The 23,146-nt window shown below is 33.6% G+C and overlaps 3 protein-coding genes across 4 annotated transcripts; 2 read left to right on the plus strand and 1 right to left on the minus strand.

Moving 5' to 3' along the window:
* Positions 1 to 1,097: 1,097 nt before the first annotated feature.
* LOC115453452 (uncharacterized G-patch domain protein DDB_G0278987) lies at positions 1,098 to 7,851 on the plus strand. The gene is made up of 6 exons (XM_037441285.1): positions 1,098 to 1,227; positions 3,291 to 3,386; positions 3,731 to 3,773; positions 5,684 to 5,782; positions 6,474 to 6,590; positions 7,012 to 7,851. Exons 2-6 carry the CDS (start codon positions 3,313 to 3,315, stop codon positions 7,048 to 7,050), a joined length of 372 nt encoding a protein of 123 aa, XP_037297182.1. The 5' UTR covers positions 1,098 to 1,227; positions 3,291 to 3,312; the 3' UTR covers positions 7,051 to 7,851.
* Positions 7,852 to 10,636: 2,785 nt separating this feature from the next.
* Positions 10,637 to 12,190, plus strand: LOC115453453 (growth-blocking peptide, long form). The gene is made up of 2 exons (XM_030182147.2): positions 10,637 to 11,265; positions 11,460 to 12,190. Exon 2 carries the CDS (start codon positions 11,715 to 11,717, stop codon positions 12,105 to 12,107), a length of 393 nt encoding a protein of 130 aa, XP_030038007.1. The 5' UTR covers positions 10,637 to 11,265; positions 11,460 to 11,714; the 3' UTR covers positions 12,108 to 12,190.
* A 76-nt stretch (positions 12,191 to 12,266) lies between these two features.
* Positions 12,267 to 22,336, minus strand: LOC115453451 (extensin-2-like). Of its 2 annotated transcripts, none has more exons than XM_030182144.2 (2): positions 21,110 to 22,336; positions 12,267 to 13,711 (listed from the first exon to the last, which is right to left on the minus strand). In XM_030182144.2, exons 1-2 carry the CDS (start codon positions 21,135 to 21,137, stop codon positions 12,564 to 12,566), a joined length of 1,176 nt encoding a protein of 391 aa, XP_030038004.1. In that variant the 5' UTR covers positions 21,138 to 22,336; the 3' UTR covers positions 12,267 to 12,563. The 2 variants fall into 2 exon arrangements, with proteins under 2 accessions (XP_030038004.1, XP_030038005.1); XM_030182145.2 differs by lacking the exon at positions 21,110 to 22,336 and adding an exon at positions 14,692 to 14,838.
* Between the last annotated feature and the right edge of the window lie 810 nt (positions 22,337 to 23,146).

Here is a 23,146-nt window from a genome sequence, read left to right on the forward strand (position 1 = left end):
AAATAATACGTAATCACTAGCCCGTTGCAGTCCACTGCTAAATATAGGCCTCTCCCAAAGTATACATCTTTCGATGTATAGTATGATACAATAATCAGCCGTGTGTTTTAGAGTTAAAGCTGTTGTTAGTTTAAGGTGCGTGCCAAATCACAGACCTTAATGGTTCATATCTAAACACAAATGGCACACCGGAAAAACAATTTGTGCAAATGGCTACCTGAATATTTATGTTCTATAATAAATTCAACACGCATTTTTTTTTATAAGTACCAAAACATTTTGTATACCAATCATTAGTTTCGTAAGGGAAAGTGAAAACCGGCTTAGTAATCAAATCGTAGAAAATAAGCGGCGATTTTCCCAACATCTACAGGACCCTATTTATTCGAAAAGGATGCGATGACTCAAGCAGATTTGCAAGATGTCTATACTCTTTCAGTGGATTACTTCGCAAGTCTTTTATATAAAAGGAGGCCAGTATCATCACTACTTAAGGATATTAAAATCCCTTCTATCTGTGTAAGACGGTTGTTTTCTTTCTGAGTGTGATCCATTTATTATTTGTATAACCCACACAAGATACAATGAATTAAGACATTGGTAAGGTCTGTTTATTTTAATACAAGTATACTTTTATATTTCGGGTTAAACTTCTGTTTAAATATTTTAAATTTACGTGCTTGTGAGGTAATTATGTTGCCTATATTTTTTTTCGTTAATTGTAGTACAATAACATAGCATACGTGCTAACTTAGATAATTTCCAACTCTAACAAGGATACAAAAATACTAATAATCAAATACAAAAGAATACAAAGAAATATATAAACGAACTCGTAATCGCAATATGTACTGACGATCAATAAAAAAACGTAAACAATTTGATATAATTAAACAATAACAATCAAACACTAAGTATCACCAACAATCAAACATAAACACTAACAATTAAGTACATATTAAAACCCATGATTAATCAAACACTAACTACCAGAAAAACACAACCAACGACAAAAAATCCCTGAATATTAATTTACCATTTATTACAAATGTTTGTTTATATTAAACGGCTTTGACACTATTCTGTCTTTGATAGAATTTCTTATCTGCTTGACCTGATGTTAATTTACGCCACAACAATCTATAATGTCCTAATTTATATTGAGATTCAGTCGGTGTAAGTCATTGGGTCGGTGAACATCCGTGCAATAAAATATTGCGTGTACTTGTAAGTAAATAGTTTCAACTTCCAACAATATCGGATTTTCTATTTATATATATAACTTGTATGTACCTACATACCGTATTATGCAGTTTTGATTGGCGGATATGTGATTAAAATCTCAAATCCTTAGGGGTTGGACTCAGATAGGCTTTCTTTAAAAACACCAAACCTCGGTCTTATATTAATAGACCTTGTAAAATGTACGAGCACATTACCAATTGAATATTTAAGTACTTATATTTAATCATACACAAGTTTATTTACCTACTTAGATTTTTTTATTTAAAAGGTACGATTTTACAGTACAGTTCAAAATAAAGGCAATAAAAATTCAAGTTCTTTACAAAAATTTAAAGTAGTGCTATGATTTTGCCGTAGGTATTTATCTATAGCATCAAAGAGCCTTCTTAACTGACAGTACTATTGCTACGTGAGGTATTACGTCATGAAAAACAAACTCATGAAATGGTTTTAGTCCATTGAAAAGTTACATTTGGGGTTGCGTTTTTTAGAGGACGCAATTTTATTTTTTTGAAGTGTAGGGGGGGTCAGCGTAAAGCTAAAACCAAGTTTGTGGGGTCGCCACCCTTGTCCCACGGCCGCCATCTTGAAAATAGGGGTTGAAATGGTTTTTACGATGTATCTCTTAAACTATTTTTCTGACAAAAAAAAATTATAAACATTTTTTGTTGCAAATTAAATTCTCTACAATTTTGGTCCAGTAATTTTTTGTCGTAGAACTATAAATAAAAAAGTTATAAGCGAAAATGTTAAGAAATTCAATGCTAAGCAATGTCCATTGCAACGTCATTAGAACGTGTGTTTATAAGGTTCATAATACTTTTTTTTGTACTCTCATTACGTACAACACAAACCCGCGGTTGTCGGCTTGTACGCGAATTACTTGGATCCTAAATCGCTTTGGCACAGATGAAGCAATTGTTCACAAAATCAAAGTCTGGCTCTGGAGCTTCTGAAACTGACGATAAACTACTGGAGCTGCTGCTGCGACGACGAACAACATTATCGGTTCGATTGTCCACGTAATAACAATAACACGCAATATGTACAGTAACTTCCGACACAGTTCGTAAAAAATTGTTTTTGTGAATAATTGCTTCATCTGTGCCAAAGCGATTCAGGATCCAAGTAATTCGGGTACAAGCCGACAACCGCGGGTTTGTGTTGTACGTAATGAGAGTACAAAAAAAAGTATTATGAACCTTATAAACACACGTTCTGATGACGTTGCAATGGACATTGCTTAACATTGAATTTCTTAACATTTTTGCTTATAACTTTTTTATTTATAGTTCTACGACAAAAAGTTACTGGACCAAAGTTGTAGAGAATTTAATTTGCAACAAAAAATGTTTATAATTTTTTTTGTCAGATAAATAGTTTAAGAGATACATCGTAAAAACCATTTCAACCCCTATTTTCAAGATGGCGGCCGTGGGACAAGGGTGGCGACCCCACAAACTTGGTTTTAGCTTTAGGCTGACCCCCCCTACACTTAAAAACAATAAAATTGCGTCCTCTAAAAAACGCAAGGTAAGGCCTAAAAAATGTAACATTTCAATGGACTATTTGCTACTACGACGACTTAAGCATTACGATTGAGAGTGCAACAACGCGCACCGTTTTCCATAACTTAACGTCCGACAGTGCATCTGTGATCATTCTAATATTCATGGGCTATAGAGACCACATAAGATCAAGTGACTGATCTGGGAAGTGTGCTCGTGGTTCGGCTTATGATTTTAAAAGCATTCTGGACATGATTGTAATTTCTATTAAAATTTGCAGAATTAAATTTACCACTGGGACTTAAAACTAACATTAACTATATGTTTTGCAAAATTATTTTTTTTAAGTCGAAACGTGAGCTCCAAATCCTATACGTATGAGTTTAAGTCTTATTTATTGAGTGATTTTAGTCCATAATTTCATCCTAGACGTTGTCACGTAAATCGGACATGGTCACGTAAAAGTCAAGCCATATTTTTTGCACATATTACAAATTTTCATTTGTTTACAATGTTGATATGAATGTATTCTTTTAGGTACAAAACAATACAATTAAATATGAGAAGCATAATTCTAATAGTCCTTCTTGTAATAACATTCGTCGCAATGGTGGAAGCAAGGTCATGCTCAAAGTAAGTTTCTGAAAGTAAATATCAGGATTACAGGAAAGACCATAATAATATTATATATTTAGCCCTTATAATGTTATTTGCTACTGCAGTGATGCAACTTGCAGCTCACTTTCTTTTTTTTTGTCTTGCCATGTTCATAATAATAAGGTTTGTAAACTTTCTCACCATTTATAATTATGATCGTGAGTTCAATCCACGTTTATGCCTCGTGTTTATAACTAATCTACCTTTGAAAACTAAGACGGCCTTGCATATTTGCTGTACTTATAAAGCATATGTTAATTTGTATGATTGGTAATTCAACTTGAATACCTAATATATCTTAAATGGCAATGTTCTTACAGGGGCAGCGATCATCATTCAAAGTGTGATGATGACAGCGATGAGGTTGGTAATCAAACAGATTTCTAGTTAACGTTACCTTTTTTACGTACCCGGATAAAATTAAGCTCTAGCATAAAAGAATAATAATACGTATGTATGTATGTATGTGGGTATATTTATATGACGTATCTTTTATATTTTTAATTGATTTCAGTCTTGTTTGTTAATGTTCTGTCCACTACCTTCTCTCGTTGTGTACACCTACCTCTTTAGTCTCTGCACCACCTAAAGGTTGACTGGTAGAGAATGACTTCGGCATTAAGTCCGCCTTTATCATCTTTGTATATAAAGTGTAATAAATAAATAAATAAATAATGTAGCTTCTAAAAAAAATCAGATCTGTTGTTCTAAAGATTAGCACGATCCTACCAAATGAACAAAAAAATCAACTTTAAAATGGTTTATGGATATATGTAACGTAGTTATACACATTACTTTAGCAATGTTAATGTATTATTTATTGATTTAATTTTTTCTTGAGCTATAGAGTACTACCGTTGATCAAAGACCTCTATTTATATAAAGTATTTCTTTGTCTTTTTAGAAACAATTGTTTTTGATAAATTTTTAGAGCCGTTTTTTTTAATTTATATTTATATGTTTTTTGTCAGCCATATTTTTATAAAAATTATCACCATTGTCTATTTTAAATATTAATTATATTACGGACTTGAGAGGGATTGCTTTGAACAAACCAAGAATAATTTTAACCTATCATCCTATTTTGCCGCTTATACGGGTGGTATTAATTAGAATGTAGATTCCCAAGTTGACATTTATCGTTTAACTTTACTGAAATGAAGTATTTTTGATTATTTATATAAACAATTTTTTTAAGGTGTAATAAAATAGGTAGGTATACCGTATACGTATTTTTTCGCGAACGATGTGCATTATCTCTATAACGTGCAAAATGTTTATATAACATTCCTAAGTCATTTGATAAACATGTTTGTAAATATACGATACGGTATTTAGGACAGATCAAGGCAAAGCATGTATATTATTTTAGTACGTAAGTGCCTTTATAATTATTTTGCTACACGATTAAATATAATATAGTTTAGATATATGGAATCTATATATTTATATCGTTACTTAACATATAGTTAAAAGGGTCCTTTAAGGATCGCTGAATATTTTTTGTTACAGTGACTTTTTGTCAAGAAGTCAGAGTATTATACAAGACTGGCGTTCTCTGTAGTGACATGGTGACAAATAGTTTGCTGCGAAAAATCTGCATGTTCACTAATTGTCGCTGGTCATGAAATCAAAGTAACTGATGAGCATAGCGTTTTAAATTTTTACAGGGGATTGAAATTTAATCTAAATTCTGTTTTAGAGTTAATAAATATAATATTTTTAAGGGCTTTCTGGCTATGTGTTTTTAAAAATTAAGGGTTTGTCGTCCGTAGTCTCCATTTGTATGTTCATTATTTGAAGGGCTCGTTTCTTTGTATCCCAATACGTTAACTGAAGATTAATGTTATGACTGTTAAACAATTAATAATAAAGAAAAAAGAATTGGATATATTAAACTCCGGGAATAAGTCTAAAATGCTTTTGGGCCGGTTCTCGTTCTTCAGTTCCCAGAAACAACTCGGCGTCAGTTCAGCTGGTTGGAGTTGCAAAACATCCTTAAGTGTCTTAAGTTGCTTTATTCTGGGAATTGTGCCTTGAGTCATCTCGTTAGGGATTTTTTCAAAGTTTTAACTATAAATTTTATTATTTTTGTCTGGCAATGGTACACCCGAATACTTACTGTAAGATGTCATTATACCAATTGAGAATTAAAGAGGTGTAATGTCTAAGCATTCTTTATAAATTAGTTTTTTAACCTCTATAGTTTTTTTCATACAAATAATATTACAATATTGTCTCATATATTTTAATGAGTAAAAACATTTTTCCAGAAAAGGAAGAGTAATTGTGATAGTTCTTCGTCCTCTTCATCTTCATCCTCATCGTCATCATCATCATCGTCATCAGAAGAAGATGATGACTGCAAAAACGTGAGTTGTATTATTCCAAACTCCAATATTCTAGTAGACAAAATTCTTAGAAACAGTGTTATTTCGATTCAAACATACAAACAACACTAACTTGCACGCCTCCACAATTTTGGCATTTTAACCCAAAGATAGAAATTTAAATCCCTAACCTCGACGGGTACGATATTAATTATTTAACCTATAGTTTAGTTGTAACTTTTGGCATTGGAAGAAAAAGCAGTAATTCCACCTTGCGTTAAGAGTTAACTGGGAGTTACATAAATTAACTCCAGAACATGCAAGCCGCCTTTCAAGTTTGACGTCAACGTACTACAAAAGTAAGAATAATAGAGTTAGAACCATTAAATCATGCATCTACATAGTTATGAAATGCAATGAAACACTCCAATTTGTTTGGAGAATGTTCGCGTTACGGCGAGTTTCTTCAAGCGAGCCTCAATTGCGGCTCTAATGAGCAATAATGATGAAACTGTTTCCCCAACTTCAGCCATGTTTTATTATTTTATTTCCACTTTAACAGATATTATGGACTCGGAGCATTTTTACAGAAATATTAGAGTGATTTTATCAATAATGTTTGATTCAATGATGTTTATTTTTCAAAATTGTTCAATAAAGAATATTTTTGTAGCAACCTCGTGTGTGATTAATTATCGAGATTTGTACTCAAATAAAAGTTAACTTCTTTCAGGATCATGGTAAAAGCAACGATGATTCTTCATCATCATCATCATCTTCCTCTTCTTCTTCATCATCGGAAGAAGATGAAAATAATTGTATAGACGACGACGATAACAATAAACATCACGTAAGTTTACAAGTCTCTACATTTCTTTACAAAACTCATCTTTCTTCACGCAAATCCAGTAAAATTCGCCTGTGGTAACTGTAAAAAATTGCTAGTTTAATATTTATATAATTATCTATATTTAGGATTTTCATGAATATTTTGTTTGTATTTGAAAATATGTTGTCCCGTCACAATTTTTTATATTATATTCATTAAGTACGTTTACTTTAAATACAATGAATACTTAAGCAAAGTATGTTTATTTTCAATGAATCTATTTTAAAATAATTATTACGGTCAATGACTTTAGTTATGTCCTTCTCAGATATTGTTTTGCGTAGTTTTAGATTATTAACTGAATGCGTTACTGCGTGCTTTTTGCGTATACGTAGCGCGAAAAATAAGTAGTACTTAATTGATACAGATTATCTTTTTGCAGCACAAAAAAGGCAAACATCTACAAAAGAAACATTGTTAATGAAACGTATGATTGAAAATTGCTTATTGAAAAATCTACTGGAGAAGAAGATAAGGACCCATACAAATTTCCCTGTGTGTGACTGCGTAAATAAGAAAATGTAATTAAAATATAACAGTAGTATCAACATGGTATAATAATATTAATTACTGAAGGAATGTCAACAAGAAAAAAATGAATTTTTAACACGACCATAATGTAAATCGAATCGACTTTAGCAGTAAACCAGATATTTAAGAATAAACGCATAATTCCTCTACCAGTACATGTTTTATGTTTTTAAATTGTAAGTGTAACATTTAATCTATTTTGTCTTTATATGATTTAGATGGAATAATTTTATTAACCTTCTGTATGTATGTAACATATTACGATTCGGTTGGAAAAACTTTGTAGCCAATTCTATACTGGGCATTATAAGACTCAATGTTCAATGTGTCATGATGAAATGAGTTCAGGACCAGTTCCGAACTCATCTGTGCCTGGGCACAGATTTGAAATTCAAAATTATGGATGATGTTGTTACTGTTTATAGCCACCCTTAGCGATTACTTTGTCATTAGGTTTTATGAAAGTACAATGTTTTTGATCCGTGTAATATATAAGTCATTCAACCCTGGCAGCACGCATTGAATATATATTTTTTTTAAATTATAGTGAATATGTAAGTTTTATACCTTTTAGATTATGTTCAGAGATGAAGATCGATGCAAATTATAATGAGTAGGTGTACTATTTTGTTTCATCAAGTATTTGTAATAAAAAATAAAAACGTGTCATTTACTTCTTATTTATTTTGTATTTCAGTCTAATTATTAAACAGACTATAAATATTTTCGGTCGCGAACCAAAATCATATTTTTGAAGGTAGGCTGTAAAATATTTTAAATGGAATCTTTTTGATGGAATATTGTAAATAACTGTTGACACACACAGTGTAATTAAAACGTTGTCCTGAGATAGGTATTTTAATCACGAAATGCCATTCGCGCTCACGCACCATACATGAGCTCTTTTTGTTGAATCACATCAAAGAATATTTGGTGGGGCCTACGTATTTTAGATTTGGAAAACATTGAATTTATATCATAACTTAGCACAATATGACTAGAGTTATGTACTTAGCACTTGTGTATTCCTCTCTGAAGTAAATTTTTATGGTTAAGTACGAGCATATTTGTGTAAAGAAATAACCATCTGATTTAGGTGTAATTGGACAGTTTTATTGTTGTTATAAAATTAGCTATCTATCCACTGTCCAAACAAGAGCAGAGGAATGAAATCACTGAAGCGTGCTTGTATTGCGGGCTACTAACGAGAGTTTTGCGATGAACTATAAGTGCTCTTTATCGTTCATAATAGAAAAATAAATATGTTTGTATTATGTAAAGTAAAATTTAAATCTAATTTTAGTTTTACTTGTTTTATGGAATACTGCATTTGTATAAAATAATATAATAATGTCCGGCTTGTATTATATATTATACTGTTCCAATACTGGGTACGGGCCTCTTTTCTACAGAGAGGGATAAGGCTTTAGTCCACCCCGCTGGCCTAATGCGGATTGGTAGACTTCATACACTCTCAAAAGTCCTATAAAGAATTTCTCAGGTATGCAGTTTTCCTAATGATGTTTTCTTGCATCGTTAAAAAAAGCTAACTCACAAAGAAAACACACAATTTTTTTTTAAAAGTCGGGTTGTGTGCCCTTGGGTTTGAACCAATAGCATTTGTATACTTGTCTTTATTTTAGAAATATGAAAATTTGTAATATTATTTGGATGTTTGGCAAGCAGAAGTCGGAGCTTAACGTGTAGCCTACTAGGAAGTTTTCTTGGAATAGTTTATAGTGGAGATTTTATTCAGGGAGAAGGCATTAAAGCGGATGGAGCCAAAGCTAGTTTTAAATAATTATAATTGATGGATATCGGTAATGCCTCATAACATCATAATAAATTATCAAATATACTATTATATCAATATAGGGCTTATAATTAATTAGAGGTAATCCAAATTTTATCTACAATCGTAGTTGCTACTAATTTGTGTCTTAAATAATACTACAGCTAAGCTGTCTAGTAGATTACAAAATTAATTAAAGATATTACAGAAATTAAAACTCTTATCAAATTTGCATTGCCTAATGAGTTAATGGCTAGGTATACAATAAACTTATGTAATTAAAAAACGCTATGTGCCCAGCATATTTACTTACAGTGCACTAGTATAAATATATTTATCTTCTATGGTCTATGCTATGGCGCCCATTTAGATTATTAAAAATTCCTTCGTTTATCATATTGCAGAAACAACGAAGTTGTATTTAAAATTGCGACACAATTAAAAAAACTACATTAGTGACAAAATAAAAGTTAAAATTTGAATTTGAAATTCACAATACTATCTATTTTTTCGTACTAATAAGTATTATTATTGTAACGTAACTCTATCTGTAACGCTTTTATGGCAAAATCATTAAACCGATTTTGATGTAATTTTTTACTTACAAAGCATGAATAGGAACAAAAGGACATAGGATACTTTTAAACTTTTGTCACTAGCCTAATCAATAAACAAAAGCTGGTTTACATAATGATTTGTTTTAAATTTTTATTTCTTGAATTGTTGAAGAAGCAAACTATTCATATTGAATTAATAAAAAGCTATACTCGTTTTTATAGATTAGATAACGATGTATATTGCCGGGCGTAATAAAAAATCGCAGTCGTTAGGGGTGGACAATGTTAGAAGACAATATTGTAGGTCAATCAAAGGAACAGGAAAGTAGAATAAAAAGAGATAAGAACATTATTTGGGAATAATTCTTTGACCATTTTAATAATTTCCGATTTACATTTTCACTTATTTTGGATCTGTTTAATTGTGGTCATAGAACGCTTTACAGTTAATAGAAACAAGTTTATTATTTTAAGACTGTTTAATTTATAAAATCGTATTTACATTCGATTTTATAAATTTAACAATCATTTATATACTTAATTTCCTACCTCAAGTTTCAAATCTGATATATTGTTATGGTTTAATTTAATATTTTTACTTATACATTTTTGACGCACTAGTAAATATTTCTGAATTCGATAAGAGCACTTGGTTTAGAGTGCAGTCTATTTTAAGTATTTTTTTAGAACTGACATATGTATTAATATTAAATAAAAAATGGTATTTCGTGATTTCTACATTTACAAATGACTAACTCATGATATAAATCTAGATGGGTTATCTATACTGTAGATATGAACGTATCAAAGATAAATGGTCATAAAACCATTTGTGAAATGACATCATCTTGTACAGTCAATTCATACGAAGAGGTGAGCGACTCGATATATACAAGACTCACTGTTAAGAAGACGTGTAGTATTTCCTGTTTTCATATACCATTAATATAATAACTATAGTTAACTGGCATTGTCTCTTTTTATATCATATCTGCAGATTTGTGACAAGGTAACATCTATTTTTAATCGTCATATGGACAAAGTGCGGACTATCAATATAAATATTGAATCACTAATATACCCGTTATCATATTTGTGCCGCTTGAGTGGCAATTGTTCGTTAATAATCGTATAGCTAGTTGATTTTCATTTGTAGTCTTGTAAAATGACATCTGTGCTCGTGCCTATACTCGTGTTTAGTATTGTGTTCAATTTAGTTGTATACACTTCAGCTGCGCCGACCTTAATTCAAGACATTCTAGACGTATTTGGAAATCCATTTAAAGATTTTAAAAAATCGATTTTGCAAGAAACACAAGTTAACGCAACTTATGTCGAAGATAATCTTACCACGAAACCACCCGATAACAGTGCAGGTAAAATGATCGATGTGCCACTAAACCACAGTGCGTGTAGCCAAGGTACCTATCTGGATAGCAGCGGCGTCTGCAGGCAGCCTTGGCAGTAATGTGTAAGTGAATCACACTGCGGCGTAGTACACACAATTGATTACGTCAAAATGGACGCGAAATTTGTGCTATTCATAACTGTCATAATATTAGGTACATGTTTACAAGTAGAAACGGGTGTGGTTTTTAATTTTCACGATAAACTTAAAATGGCAACTTCTACAACTACCGAGAATGTTCAAGCTGGACAAATAATTAGAGTACCAGAATTGGAATGCCCGCTTGGCCAAAGACGCGACTCGTTGGGGAACTGCAGACAAAGGTTTTAATGCTAAATATTTATATAAGTGAGTGTTATTATATAAGTACCTACTTGTCAGATCAATTATTATTCTATTTAAATTTTTAAATGAATAAAAATATGTTATTAACTTGTTGTTAACATAATCACTGAAAATGATTTATAATATTGTTCCGTTTCGTATAACCGATATTGTATAACTATTCGGGTCTCTCATTTCAATCACTTATTTATTTCTAGGTAAAACAACATACAACTATATGCAGACTATAAAGATACCAGGAAAATGAACGAATAACAAACTAAGATCTTAGTGTCTGGAATTATTTTTTCTGTGCGATAAATGACGTTTTATCGTTTCTCTGAATTCGACAAGTAACTGACTACTGATAAACTTTAAAAGGTCTCGGAGTTATCATTGTGCTGAGATACCTCGTGGAAGTCAGTTAAGAGAAAATTATTTATTAGGGTAAGCGCATAGAATACGCCGTCAAAATGAAGTTATTTTTTATAGTTTCGTGCGTTGCAATATTAGCAATTAGCTGTTCTAGTCCGGTTAATGGAGATTTGAATGGATTTTTTGGTGATATTCACAAGAAGGTGCATCATGCCGGGCGTGGTGTGGGAAAGTTATTTAAATTGGAAAATTCGGATACGCGCAATGAAGCGAGGATAGTTTTTCCAGATGACGATCAAGATGTTGCGCCAAGGCGTGAGCAACCTAAAATAACCACAAAGGCACCTACGACAGAGGCACCGACCACGACAACCACTGCTGCAAACACTGCTGAGACAACGACCACAAAAGAAGGAAGAGAAAACTTTGCAGGGGGTTGTGCCACGGGCTTCTTGCGTACTGCGGATGGTAGATGCAAACCTACATTTTGACTAAATAATTAAAAACAAAACATGATTAATAAATTCAACATAACTATTTTTTATTTGATTTTTAGTAAAATATTAAAATATTATTATGTGTATTATTTAATTCATATAACACAATAAAGATAAAGTTTGATTTGTTCAAATAATAATTATATTCGCTAACTTTAATTCAAATTTTATACATTCACACGTAGAATTATAATTTAGAAAGTTATTAATATTTTTCTTGTATACAAAATACATAATATAAATATTAACACACATTTTCAATCGAGACGAGCAAATTAATCCTGTGATGGTAAGAGCTACAATTTCTTATAAACAAACAACATGATATTTTATAATTATTGTTAAACTTTTAGTGTAAAGACTTCCAATAGATATTAAATATATTGAATTTATTCAAAGATATTATCAATTACCTTATCTATTAAATATCAAAATCATTTAGCTACCTGTTCAGCTTTTAGGAGTTACTGGAACGACTTGAAAAAAATTTGGGAGTAATGAATAAACAGGTGGTTGCTGAGAGACTTCTTTAGATTTTACGCTTGTGATATTATGATTAAGGATCTTATAATTTATATCATTACTAAACCCTACGTCAATTATGCTTTGAACATCATCTTCTTCAATACCGTGATTCGCTTTTGTATTACTGTCAAATTTATTAAAATTCTGCTTACTCTGATTATCTTCATGTTTTTTTGCAATTAATCCAGGTGATTGTTCCATGCTACGAGTAATATTCAGATCAATAACTGGTCGTAATTTATTTTCTGGGTTGTTCTTTAAAGGAGGTTGAGTTTTTGACAGATCATCATTACTTTTTGAATATTGCTGAGATTGAGTATCACGACGTGGTGATGATGAAATTGATGGCGGAGTTTCAAAGTCAAAGACTCTGTCAGCATAACTTTTTGATAGAGTTTCTTCGCCTGAAAAGGGTGGCCGAGGGCCTTTGTGCCATTGTGGTAGCAAAGGTGGACTTCCATCATATATTGGACCACCTCGATCAGAGGTTGGAGGTGGCCACCTTCTTTGATAGGATGGTGGGGGTCTTCTGTAGGATGGTGGGTGAGGCATTCTATATTGTAATTTGTTGTAACCAGGTAACACCATCGTTTGCCGTTCATCATAGAATGATATTTCTCGATATTGAGGTGGTGGATGTCGGTATTGCGGCGGCGGGGGAGGTGGACGACGATAAGGGTGGCTTTCCCAACTCGGTGGTGGGTATCTGTGAATTCCATGGTTTTTATATGGCATTACATGATGTATTCGATCATTATTATGTGTTGGCGGTAATGTATAAAAATCATTTGTTCTAGTAAAACCATGATATGGTCTTCTATTTTCATATAAAGGGATTTGTCGTTTATCGCTGTCTTCAGACTTAATTGGAGTTAGTCTTTCATAATCATAAGAATATTTTTCACTTATATAATATTCTGTCTTGTTAGTAGCATTGTGTTGACCATCTTCCTTATTATATGAATATACGTTAGATGGGTCAGTTCTAGACGGGGCTCTTCTAGTAACGTCAACAATCATATCATATCCTGGTTCTTTTAAATCTGGTGATGTCATGTTTCCAATCAGCACATCTAAAGACAAAAAAAGAATCGGCTTGCAAAACATTTCGTGCGAAAAAATTACTTTATCATTCTAAGAAAAAACAACAATGTTTTGAATCATACGACTACCTTATTTTGTGTAGGTATATAACATATAAATAATTATAAACTTATTTAGGTATGACCTACGATCGTTTTTTTTATATCATAAGCTGGAAAAACATAAGAAATTACAACGATAATTATTAATTTTTCCTTTCCTGGGTTTCTTCGCTATGATTTTTTTTTCTACCTATAACTGTAAAACTAAACAAATAAAATGCACAAGTACAAATATTAAAGTGTCTATCAAAAAAATTGCGTTTATTTGGAATATTAGAGATTATGCAAAATAGATATTTTGATTTTGATTATTTCTATCACATATGTTTTCGAAAAAAAAAATTTTTTTTCTTATTTGATAACTGTAATTAAATATGCAGAGTAATAAATGTTAATAGAACTTGATGAACATTCTGGAATTGATAACTAGAATAGGTCAAATGTCTCGTAAACGAAAGATATAATTCTACGTAAATACACTCACAAACGACTTTTCTTTATCAATCATTAATGTACAAAGATGGTTTAATTAGCGTGTTTTAAAGAGATTTACATTTTAGAAGTCTTAAATAACTACTCCAAGTTGTTTTAAATTTAGTGCAGGGTTGTTATTTAGTTAGAAATAATGACTAGGTGATAATATGTTGTTGCAAATGCAAAGGGTTCTTTTGATTGGTATCAAAAAAAAATCTATATCTGCTCCCAAACGGCAGTTTTATAATCAAGCATTATGAGACTTAATATCTAATGAATTAGTACGACGTGCAGGGTAGTGCTTTGTAATCTCAATATTCTAGATGATGTTATTGTTTCTGATTGAACTACCATCAGGCGAGCAGTTTGCTTTGTCGAGTCATTCGGTTGAACAAAATAAACACAAAATATTTTAACAACACAGTTTCACTCACCTTCAATGTTTTCGTATCACAAGAAACGTAAATAAAAAAAATATAAAAAATATTTTTTTGGTACATATTTAAAAATTATAGCACTAAAGCTAATGAAGAAATTGTTTAAAGAGGCGAGAGACTTGATCTCGCCTTGCTATACCCAATGACTGACCCCTGTGAAAAGATTTGGAAATGTATATTCGGTTTGTAAACCGGTTTTTACTTTATGTACTTTGGTAATGTACTTTGTGAGTATCCAAAACACAGTAATACCTGATTAGTGGACAATATGTATTCAATTAAACATAGCATTGGTATGCCGGCCAAAATGATTGATTCTCAGAAATACCATATTGTCCTGTTTTTTTTATGATTGATAAATATTTATATTGTGTGCAATAAAATAAACTGACATACTATGAAAATCAAAATAAGGTTGGCAGAAATTTTCAGACTGGTCCCAAAATTAAAGAATTATATACATTTTTTACACTTAGCGACTGTAGGGCCTTGGAGGAAAATTGGGAGTAGAAAATAGGAAGGAAAACTTGACAGGAGAAGGGACTATCTTAGGATGGGCCGAGCGGAAAAGGAAGGGAAATTTCGCGAGTCCGTCATAGGCCTCAATGTGTACTTACAACCATGAGGTATACACATTAGATTATGTGCCTAGGTGTAGTAAAAATAATGAAATACTATACGTGAAATGAAAAATACGGATAAATTCAGAGAATGTTTTTTATCATTGAGCACTTGTTTTACACGAGTTGACATAAGACATTTATGTTTTTAATTTTTAAATTATATTAGAACAAGAGGTTCTACAACATATCCTCCCTTAATAAATTAAAAACATAAAATAACAACATAGTAAAATACAGTTTCTTATAAAACTAATATATAACTATATATTAACTCATACCCATGCCTTTCATGCATTTTACATGCTTTATTGGACCCAATGGCTTTGTCAACAAATCTGCAGGTAGCTCATCTGTAGGCATATACATTAATTCTACAACCTTGTCATTAACTTTTTCCCTAACAAAATGAAACTTTACATCAATGTGCTTAGTCCTATTGTGATGGACTGGATTCAATGCAAGTTTTGCGCACTTTGACTATCAGAGAAAATAACAACATTTGGTGATCTACCAGTTACTTCAGTGACAAAACGTTTTATAAAACAAGCTTCTTTAGTGGCTGAAGTTAAAGCCATGTATTCGGCTTCTGCCGAAGATAAAGCAATAGTAGGCTGCTTCCGTGATTCCCAAGATATTGGACCACATGCGAACTCGAAATAAAATCCAGTGTATGAACGTCGATCAACTGGACAATTTGCCCAATCTGCATCTGCATAAGCTTGTAGTTTAAAATCTTCCACTTTCCTTTAAGTTATACCAACATCTTTAGTGGCACTCAAATAGCGAAGACACCGCTTAGCAGCACGCCAGTGACTCTGATCGTTGTTTGTATTAAATTGGCTCAAATAACTTACTGTGTAAGCTATATCTGGTCTCGTGTTAACAGCCAAAAACATGAGAGATCCAATTAGAGCTTGATATGAATCATTAGACTCAGAACTTTGTATTCCAGGCTCTTGGTGCCTGTTTCAGACCATACAAAGATTTTCTTAATAAACAGACTTTATTCTCATCACCTCTACGAACAAAACCTTCAGGTTGTGTCATATATACTTCCTCTTCCAAGTCACCATTTAAGAAAGCTGTGTCGACATCCATATGCCGAACTTTGTACCCTTCCTGCACTGCTAAAGCTAGTAGGGTTCGCAGTGATGAGTTGCGTATAACCGGTGAAAAGGTTTCATGGTAATCTACACCTTCTATTTGTGTGAATCCCTTGGCAACTAATCTAGCCTTGTACTTCACTACGTTACCATCAGCATCTCGTTTTAGCTTATAAACCCATTTACATGGAATGCAGGATTTATGACTTGGTTTATTTACCAAAATCCAAGTTTCCTTTTTTAATAAGGAATTATATTCTTCTTTCATTGAAGAGATCCAATTATCTTTGTTATCTCTAGATATTGCATCATTAAACGTTTTCGGATCATCATTCAGAATATCATCGACAAGAGCACTATATGAAAAATAATCTGGAGGCTTACGTTCTCGTTGAGGATATCTTGACTCAGACCCACCATAAGGTTCATCATTAGTACCACTTGATGGCAATGAAGATGAATGATCTAAATCACCTGAGTTGTCATCAATATCATCAACAGCATCCACAAAGTCATTTTGCTCTTCCGGCAACAAAGATGGATTTGCATCAGATGATGAAATCTGCGATAACAAATTAATAACATTGGGATTAAAACTAAGGTTTAAATTATTTTCAGGCATCTCTTTCAGTCCTGTAAAATTATTTTCGAAAAATGTAACATCCCTTGACTTAATTAAACTTCGTGGCGTTTCCACGTTACGGAAATAATAACTTCTTGGATCATCTGAATATCCAACAAAGATGTGTTCCGTTGCTTTCATGTCTAACTTAGTTCTATGACATGACGGTACATGAACTAAACATCTACATCCAAAAACCTTTAAATGAGACAGGTCAGGTTTGCTCCCATACCACATTTCGAATGGTGTTTTACCTTCAATTGCGCGATGAGGAGACCGGTTTTTAAATAAACACTAGTTTCTACTGCATCCTGCCAATATGCCTTAGAAAGCGAACCATGTGACAGCAAAGCGCGAGCCTTTTCTATAATACTGCGATTACAACGTTCACTAACACCATTTTGTTGAGGGCTATATGGAACCGTTGTTTGGTGTTGGATTCCTTGAGAATCTAAGTAGGCCGCCATCTCTTTATTGACATACTCAGTACCATTATCCGATCTCAGTATTTTAATTTTCGCACCAGTCTGTCTCTCAACAAGTGATTGAAATGTAAGAAACTTTGACATGACTTCTGTCTTAGAATTCATACAATAAACAAATATAAAACGCGTATAATCATCTACAAAAATAATAAAATATTTATTGCCTTTGAATGAAGTAGTTGACATCGGTCCACAAACATCTGTGTGAACTAATTCCAGTGCTGATGTAGCTCTCTTATACTTCAGCCTCTTGAAGGGCTTCCTAGCTTGCTTACCTTCAATACAAGGTATACATGGTTCTTTGTCAACTTCTACGTACTTCACGCCGACAGCAAGACCCTTTCTGAGTAGGTCCATACCAATACGGCAGAGATGTCCAAGACGCTTATGCCAAAGCTGAAACTTTGAAAGCTCTGAATTAACAATGTACGCATTATTTTGTGGTAAACGAACAGAACAATCTAAATGAACCAGTCCACCACTATAAGAACCATGAAAAGCAGCATTATTTAAATAAGATACATCATCAGTTTTATAAAAATTACAACCATTTTTATCAAAAATTACTAAAAAACCTTTTTCAACAACCTGCTTTACTGATAGCAAATTGCAGTTTAGGCGTGGAACATGTACGACGTCAGCTATTCTGCAGACTCCACTATTCGTATCAATAGATACATCACCAACGCCTATAGCTGCCAACTTCTCTCCATTTGCCACAGTAATTGTACCTCCATCTATAGGACGATAGTTGATAAACCAATCTGCACGGGGAGTCATATGAACTGTTGCACCTGAATCCACAATCCATCTATTAAAGTCTTTACTTTCTAGTGCAGATAAAGACATTTCAGTGATAACTTGCTTCGAATTCGTTACCCGTTCTTCCTCATTATTCACAACAAGACCCGTTTCACATTTTGCTTCCTTTTGATTATAAACAAAACTTGGTTTATCCTTTTTAAGAGGACAGTTGGGAGACTTATGCCCTGGTTTTCTGCATTTATAGCATATTATACCCTTCTTATGCAATGAGCGCAGCGCTGGTACATCACGTTCAGTCTCTCTACTCATTTCGCTCAATAGTTTAGTTTTCACCATTTCGCTAGTGACTTCTATATTACTGTGCTCTAGAGCCATTATCAGGGGCTCATATCGTGATGTAAGACCACCTAGAATGATTGCAGCAAGCGAACTATCTTCAATTTTCTTACCGATATCAGCTAGATCCTGCGCGGTCGTTGTTATAGCTATTATATAGGATTCTAAACCTGTAAAATCTGATAAAGTATACCTATATAACTTCCGCTCTAGTGCTAACTTTCGGCCTAAGCTTTTATCTTCAAACGCTGTTTGCAAAGCATCCCACGCCATTTTCGCCGTTGTAGCTGTTCTGACATGCGTGACAGCACCACCGTCAACCGTTAGGCATATTTTTTAAAGAGCCTTTTGGTCATTACGGAAACGTACCTCAGGAGGCGTTTTGTCATCGTCAGCATAGCCACTTACAGTACTCCACAACTCTTCATGGATCAACAACATTCTCATTTTAAATTTCCAAATTGCATATCCTTCACGATTTTTTAACATAGTAATTCCATTCAATATTCCTACAGGTCCTGCCATCATTATCTTCTTCTAAATAAGATAACTTCGTGCTGATAACGATTTGTAGTAAAAATAATGAAATACTATACGTGAAATGAAAAATACGGATAAATTCAGAGAATGTTTTTTATCATTGAGCACTTGTTTTACACGAGTTGACATAAGACATTTATGTTTTTAATTTTTAAATTATATTAGAACAAGAGGTTCTACAACACTAGGGCTGTGACAAATGTCCCCCGATGCATGGGCGTGCTTTCGGTGTGGAGAACGAGCGCACAAGAATTGCCTCGGGGGAATTGGATACATTAGGAATTTTTATTTCTATAGTAGCTGTGAAACAATATTATATAATGATTTCTTATGTTTACGCGAATGTTAGACATTAAAATTAAACTACTTTTCGGATTTTATCGCGGTTTTTTATATTTTAGTTTTTCCCGACGTTTGAAGGCTTTGCAACCTTTATGTACCCCCGTGACTATGAAGGCTGCAAAGTCTTCGAAACGTCAGTAGAAAACAAAAATATAAAAACCGCGATAGAATCCGAAAAGTAGTTTAATTACAATATAATATTATAAATATTGTCACGGAAATAAAATTGGACGTAAATGGGATTGGATGCAATTGATTGTAGGCATTTAGCAGAATGGCAGAAACATTTAAGCCCAAGGCCAAAGTTAGCCTAAATAGTTTGTTGAACGAACTAAATAAATTGCTGAAAACAAAGTAGATAATGCAGATGTAGTCGTACACAACATGAACGACATTTTTAAGTGTTTCTTTTTCTGGGTTTAATGGTCAGGTCGAAAACTCTTCGTGTGGGTTTTTCTAAAATGACTTGCTTGGAATTAGTTGTACCCAAAGAAGGTTGACCGGGACGCGCCCCAAAAACTTGAGCTAAATGATTTCGTCAAGAAATTTGAACAAGTGTGTGGCGACGTTATATGCTGAAATTTGGATATTAGATAAGAACAGATGGTAGAAGAATAGTTTGAAAATTGGAACATTGGAATATCATTCTATTTAGTTTGCTTATGGGGGTAGATCAACAATTCTGCAGTAATATTAATATTTTTAAACTTTTCATAGTAAGATTATTTTTTTCTTATTTTGGTGTTTTCTTAACACTGGAGAGCCAAGATGAATACTTTTTTATATGAATTAAAATATTTCTAGCAGTAGAATCTATATTAGGTATTGCATTTCTACTTAACAATTTTACTCTAGTATAAATCAAAATCGAAGGATGAAATGATATTTGTATTAAGAGATATTTTGTTTACTTTTTAGGAGAGCTTATTAAATATAAAAAATTGAAAATAGAATTACCTGTTATTGTAATGGGAGTAACTTTTAAGAATTTCATACAAAAGACCTGTATTATTGTTACAAGTTCCAGTGAAAATAATTGATGCGACAAACTGAACAAATATTAGTTGCAGGCGCTAAGGGACACATTTTCTATTGTAATATGTATTACTATAGCTTCTAGCTAATCGAAATGTATACAATTGTACAGTTTTCAATTATTCAAAACTGTAAAACGACATATTTAACCACCAAGATATTTATTGCAAATAAATAAATAAAAGTATAACGGAAACAAATTTTATTATATCTAAAAAAACTTTTCATAACATAATTACAACAATTAAGTGTTAGTTTACTGTATTTTGTACTACGTAACACTTTTTCTGCTTCTTCTCGTTAAGTTCATGAGCGTTTTTTCACACTTCTGTTTTTATACCTCCGCTTTGATGTTATGTTATAGCTAAATGTATATAAATTGGCAAAACAATACCAACTTTCGCATCTATTTGTATAGACATTGCAATGTCGCCGCATTTTTGAGGTGGTATGCTCGATGCTGACACAGGTCATTCCATTTTTAAAAGATAACCTTAGATTTTTTTATTCCGCTAAAATAAATCAAAATCGGCTCGTGTAAAGTGAAATGTGAAAGCCACTTACCTAATACTGAAAGCGGCGACAATCTCATTCGGAGCGACAAATTGAGAACACCTTCCGGCGTCGGTGCGGCATCGCGGCCACACTCTCTGGTAAATAGCTATTTATTGTGGGTACAGAGCGAGACACCTGTCCCTGCGTGCGGTGTACGGGCATAGCCTGACCTATTTCTTATATTTATTGTCAGAATATTTTTCAGTGTAGTCGAAAGATTGTATTTGTAACCATACGTGTTGATTATGAATGAAGATGGAAAGAAATGAATCGACTAACAAACATTGGTGACATTAAAAAATGGCCTGTTTAGTTTAATAATGATTTACATCATCATATTTTACAATACTTTTACATGGAGGATATTCATAGGTTGTTCTCTATAATAATCCATATTTTAAATTGTTGGTAAAAAGTTAAAAAAAGAGTGAGGACTTCTGTTTGTATAAATTTAGAGTGGAGATACAAAACATACTTGCCGAAGCAAGTTAGATGTAGTAAGCAAAATATTATTACATAATTAAAAGGAAATGGGTATGCAATTAATATTGCAAACAGAAGTCCTTTTTTCTTTTAACTTTTTAGCAATAACTTATAATAGGGATTATTAATAGAACAATCTACGTATGTCCTCCTTGCAATACACGCTCTTCGATAAGTCATGTGTTTTAAAATATCTATTTAGTTGAAAGTGTATGGTCCAATAATCCCCGTCTCCTCGACTAGTCTACGAAAACCCTGTTCAAAGCCTCGCCATCGTCTACCCTTGACACCTTAAATTGTCCCTTCACATTTCATTTTAAATATAGTCGTTGCTACTTCTATCACGAGATTAATAATAATTTTAATTATAAATACAATTATAACCGGGTATTCAGTTACTATACATTTATTGCAATATATATATAAGTGGGCACATACAATACGCATTAAAACAATATTCGGTAAGTACATAGGGTATGCGCGCGAGCCGCGGTGGCAAAGCTACACGACGTGGGCGCACTCACGAAAGTTCCCGCTCGACTGGCGCGGACCGGCACGGTGTCGTAGGAGAAACGTGGCGGAGTGCGGGGGTGATGGCGCGCTCGCGACGTACTTACTAGCGGCCGCGCCGATGCGCGTGTACCTATCTACCTGCCTCGTTATATCCTCCCCCTCATATCCATACAAACGTCCCGTGTATGGATTATGCGACGACTACCTTCCTCGGCCTACCTCTCCTTTTCTTTTCTTTCACAGGGGAACCGCATCGCCTACGAAAGGGGTCAATTGGGAGACATGGTACCTACCAACAGACTCGCAGCTACCAACTTGCTCTAGCACATACGTTGTAGGACTCGAAATTTCCTTGACCCTGTAAGGTCCGTCCCTCCTAGGAATGAATTTAGGTGTCTGACCGCGCCAGGTGTCATTCGCGCCTTGTGTCTTCAAGAGAACAAGATCACCGACGGCGTAGTCGGGGCTGGTCGACGATGTTCGTCAGCGTTTCGCTTCTGGATTGCTTGGTTCTTCTCGTGGACGTCTCGAGCGTCCAGTAAGACGGACGATAACTTCTTCAGGTATGGGGTCAGCACGGTCACCACGTTATCACTCTCGATGATGGCTCTCATATCCGTGACGGCATCGGCAGGCGCGCGGATCTCGCGACCGAAAGTCAGGTACGCCGGTGAATAACCTGTACTGCTGGTGATAACGGAGTTCATGGCGAAACGGATAGCGGCTAGGTGAGTATCCCAGACTTTGTGATCGCGCCGCACTAAAATCGACAGTTGTGGCTTGAGGTCGCGATTCTTCCTCTCCACGGGATTCGCTTGTGGGTGGTATCGCGGGGTCAACGACTGAGTTATACCAAACGTATGACAAACCTGTTGTACCACCTCACTAACAAATTGTACGCCGTTGTCACTGAGAACGCGCCTCGGCACACCATATCGTAGAAAGACTTCATTGACTAATAGTTTGGCGCATTCGGGACCGGTAGCGTTTCGCAGAGCGAATAGTTCGACCCAGCGAGTGCAAGTATCCTCAACGATAAGGATCCACTTG

This window comes from Manduca sexta, chromosome 22 (assembly GCF_014839805.1).
Source record: "Manduca sexta isolate Smith_Timp_Sample1 chromosome 22, JHU_Msex_v1.0, whole genome shotgun sequence".
Lineage (NCBI taxonomy): Eukaryota > Metazoa > Arthropoda > Insecta > Lepidoptera > Sphingidae > Manduca > Manduca sexta.

Coding starts and splice junctions, on each gene's coding strand:
- LOC115453451 (XM_030182144.2), bottom strand. CDS start 21,137: ATGAGATTGTCGCCGCTTTCAGTATTAG. Junction 13,712..21,109: donor GTCGCCGCTTTCAGTATTAG/GTAAGTGGCTTT, acceptor TTTTGTCTTTAG/ATGTGCTGATTGGAAACATG.
- LOC115453452 (XM_037441285.1), top strand. CDS start 3,313: ATGAGAAGCATAATTCTAATAGTCCTTCTTGTAATAACATTCGTCGCA. Junction 3,774..5,683: donor GTGATGATGACAGCGATGAG/GTTGGTAATCAA, acceptor ACATTTTTCCAG/AAAAGGAAGAGTAATTGTGA. Junction 6,591..7,011: donor ACGATAACAATAAACATCAC/GTAAGTTTACAA, acceptor ATCTTTTTGCAG/CACAAAAAAGGCAAACATCT.
- LOC115453453 (XM_030182147.2), top strand. CDS start 11,715: ATGAAGTTATTTTTTATAGTTTCGTGCGTTGCAATATTAGCAATTAGC.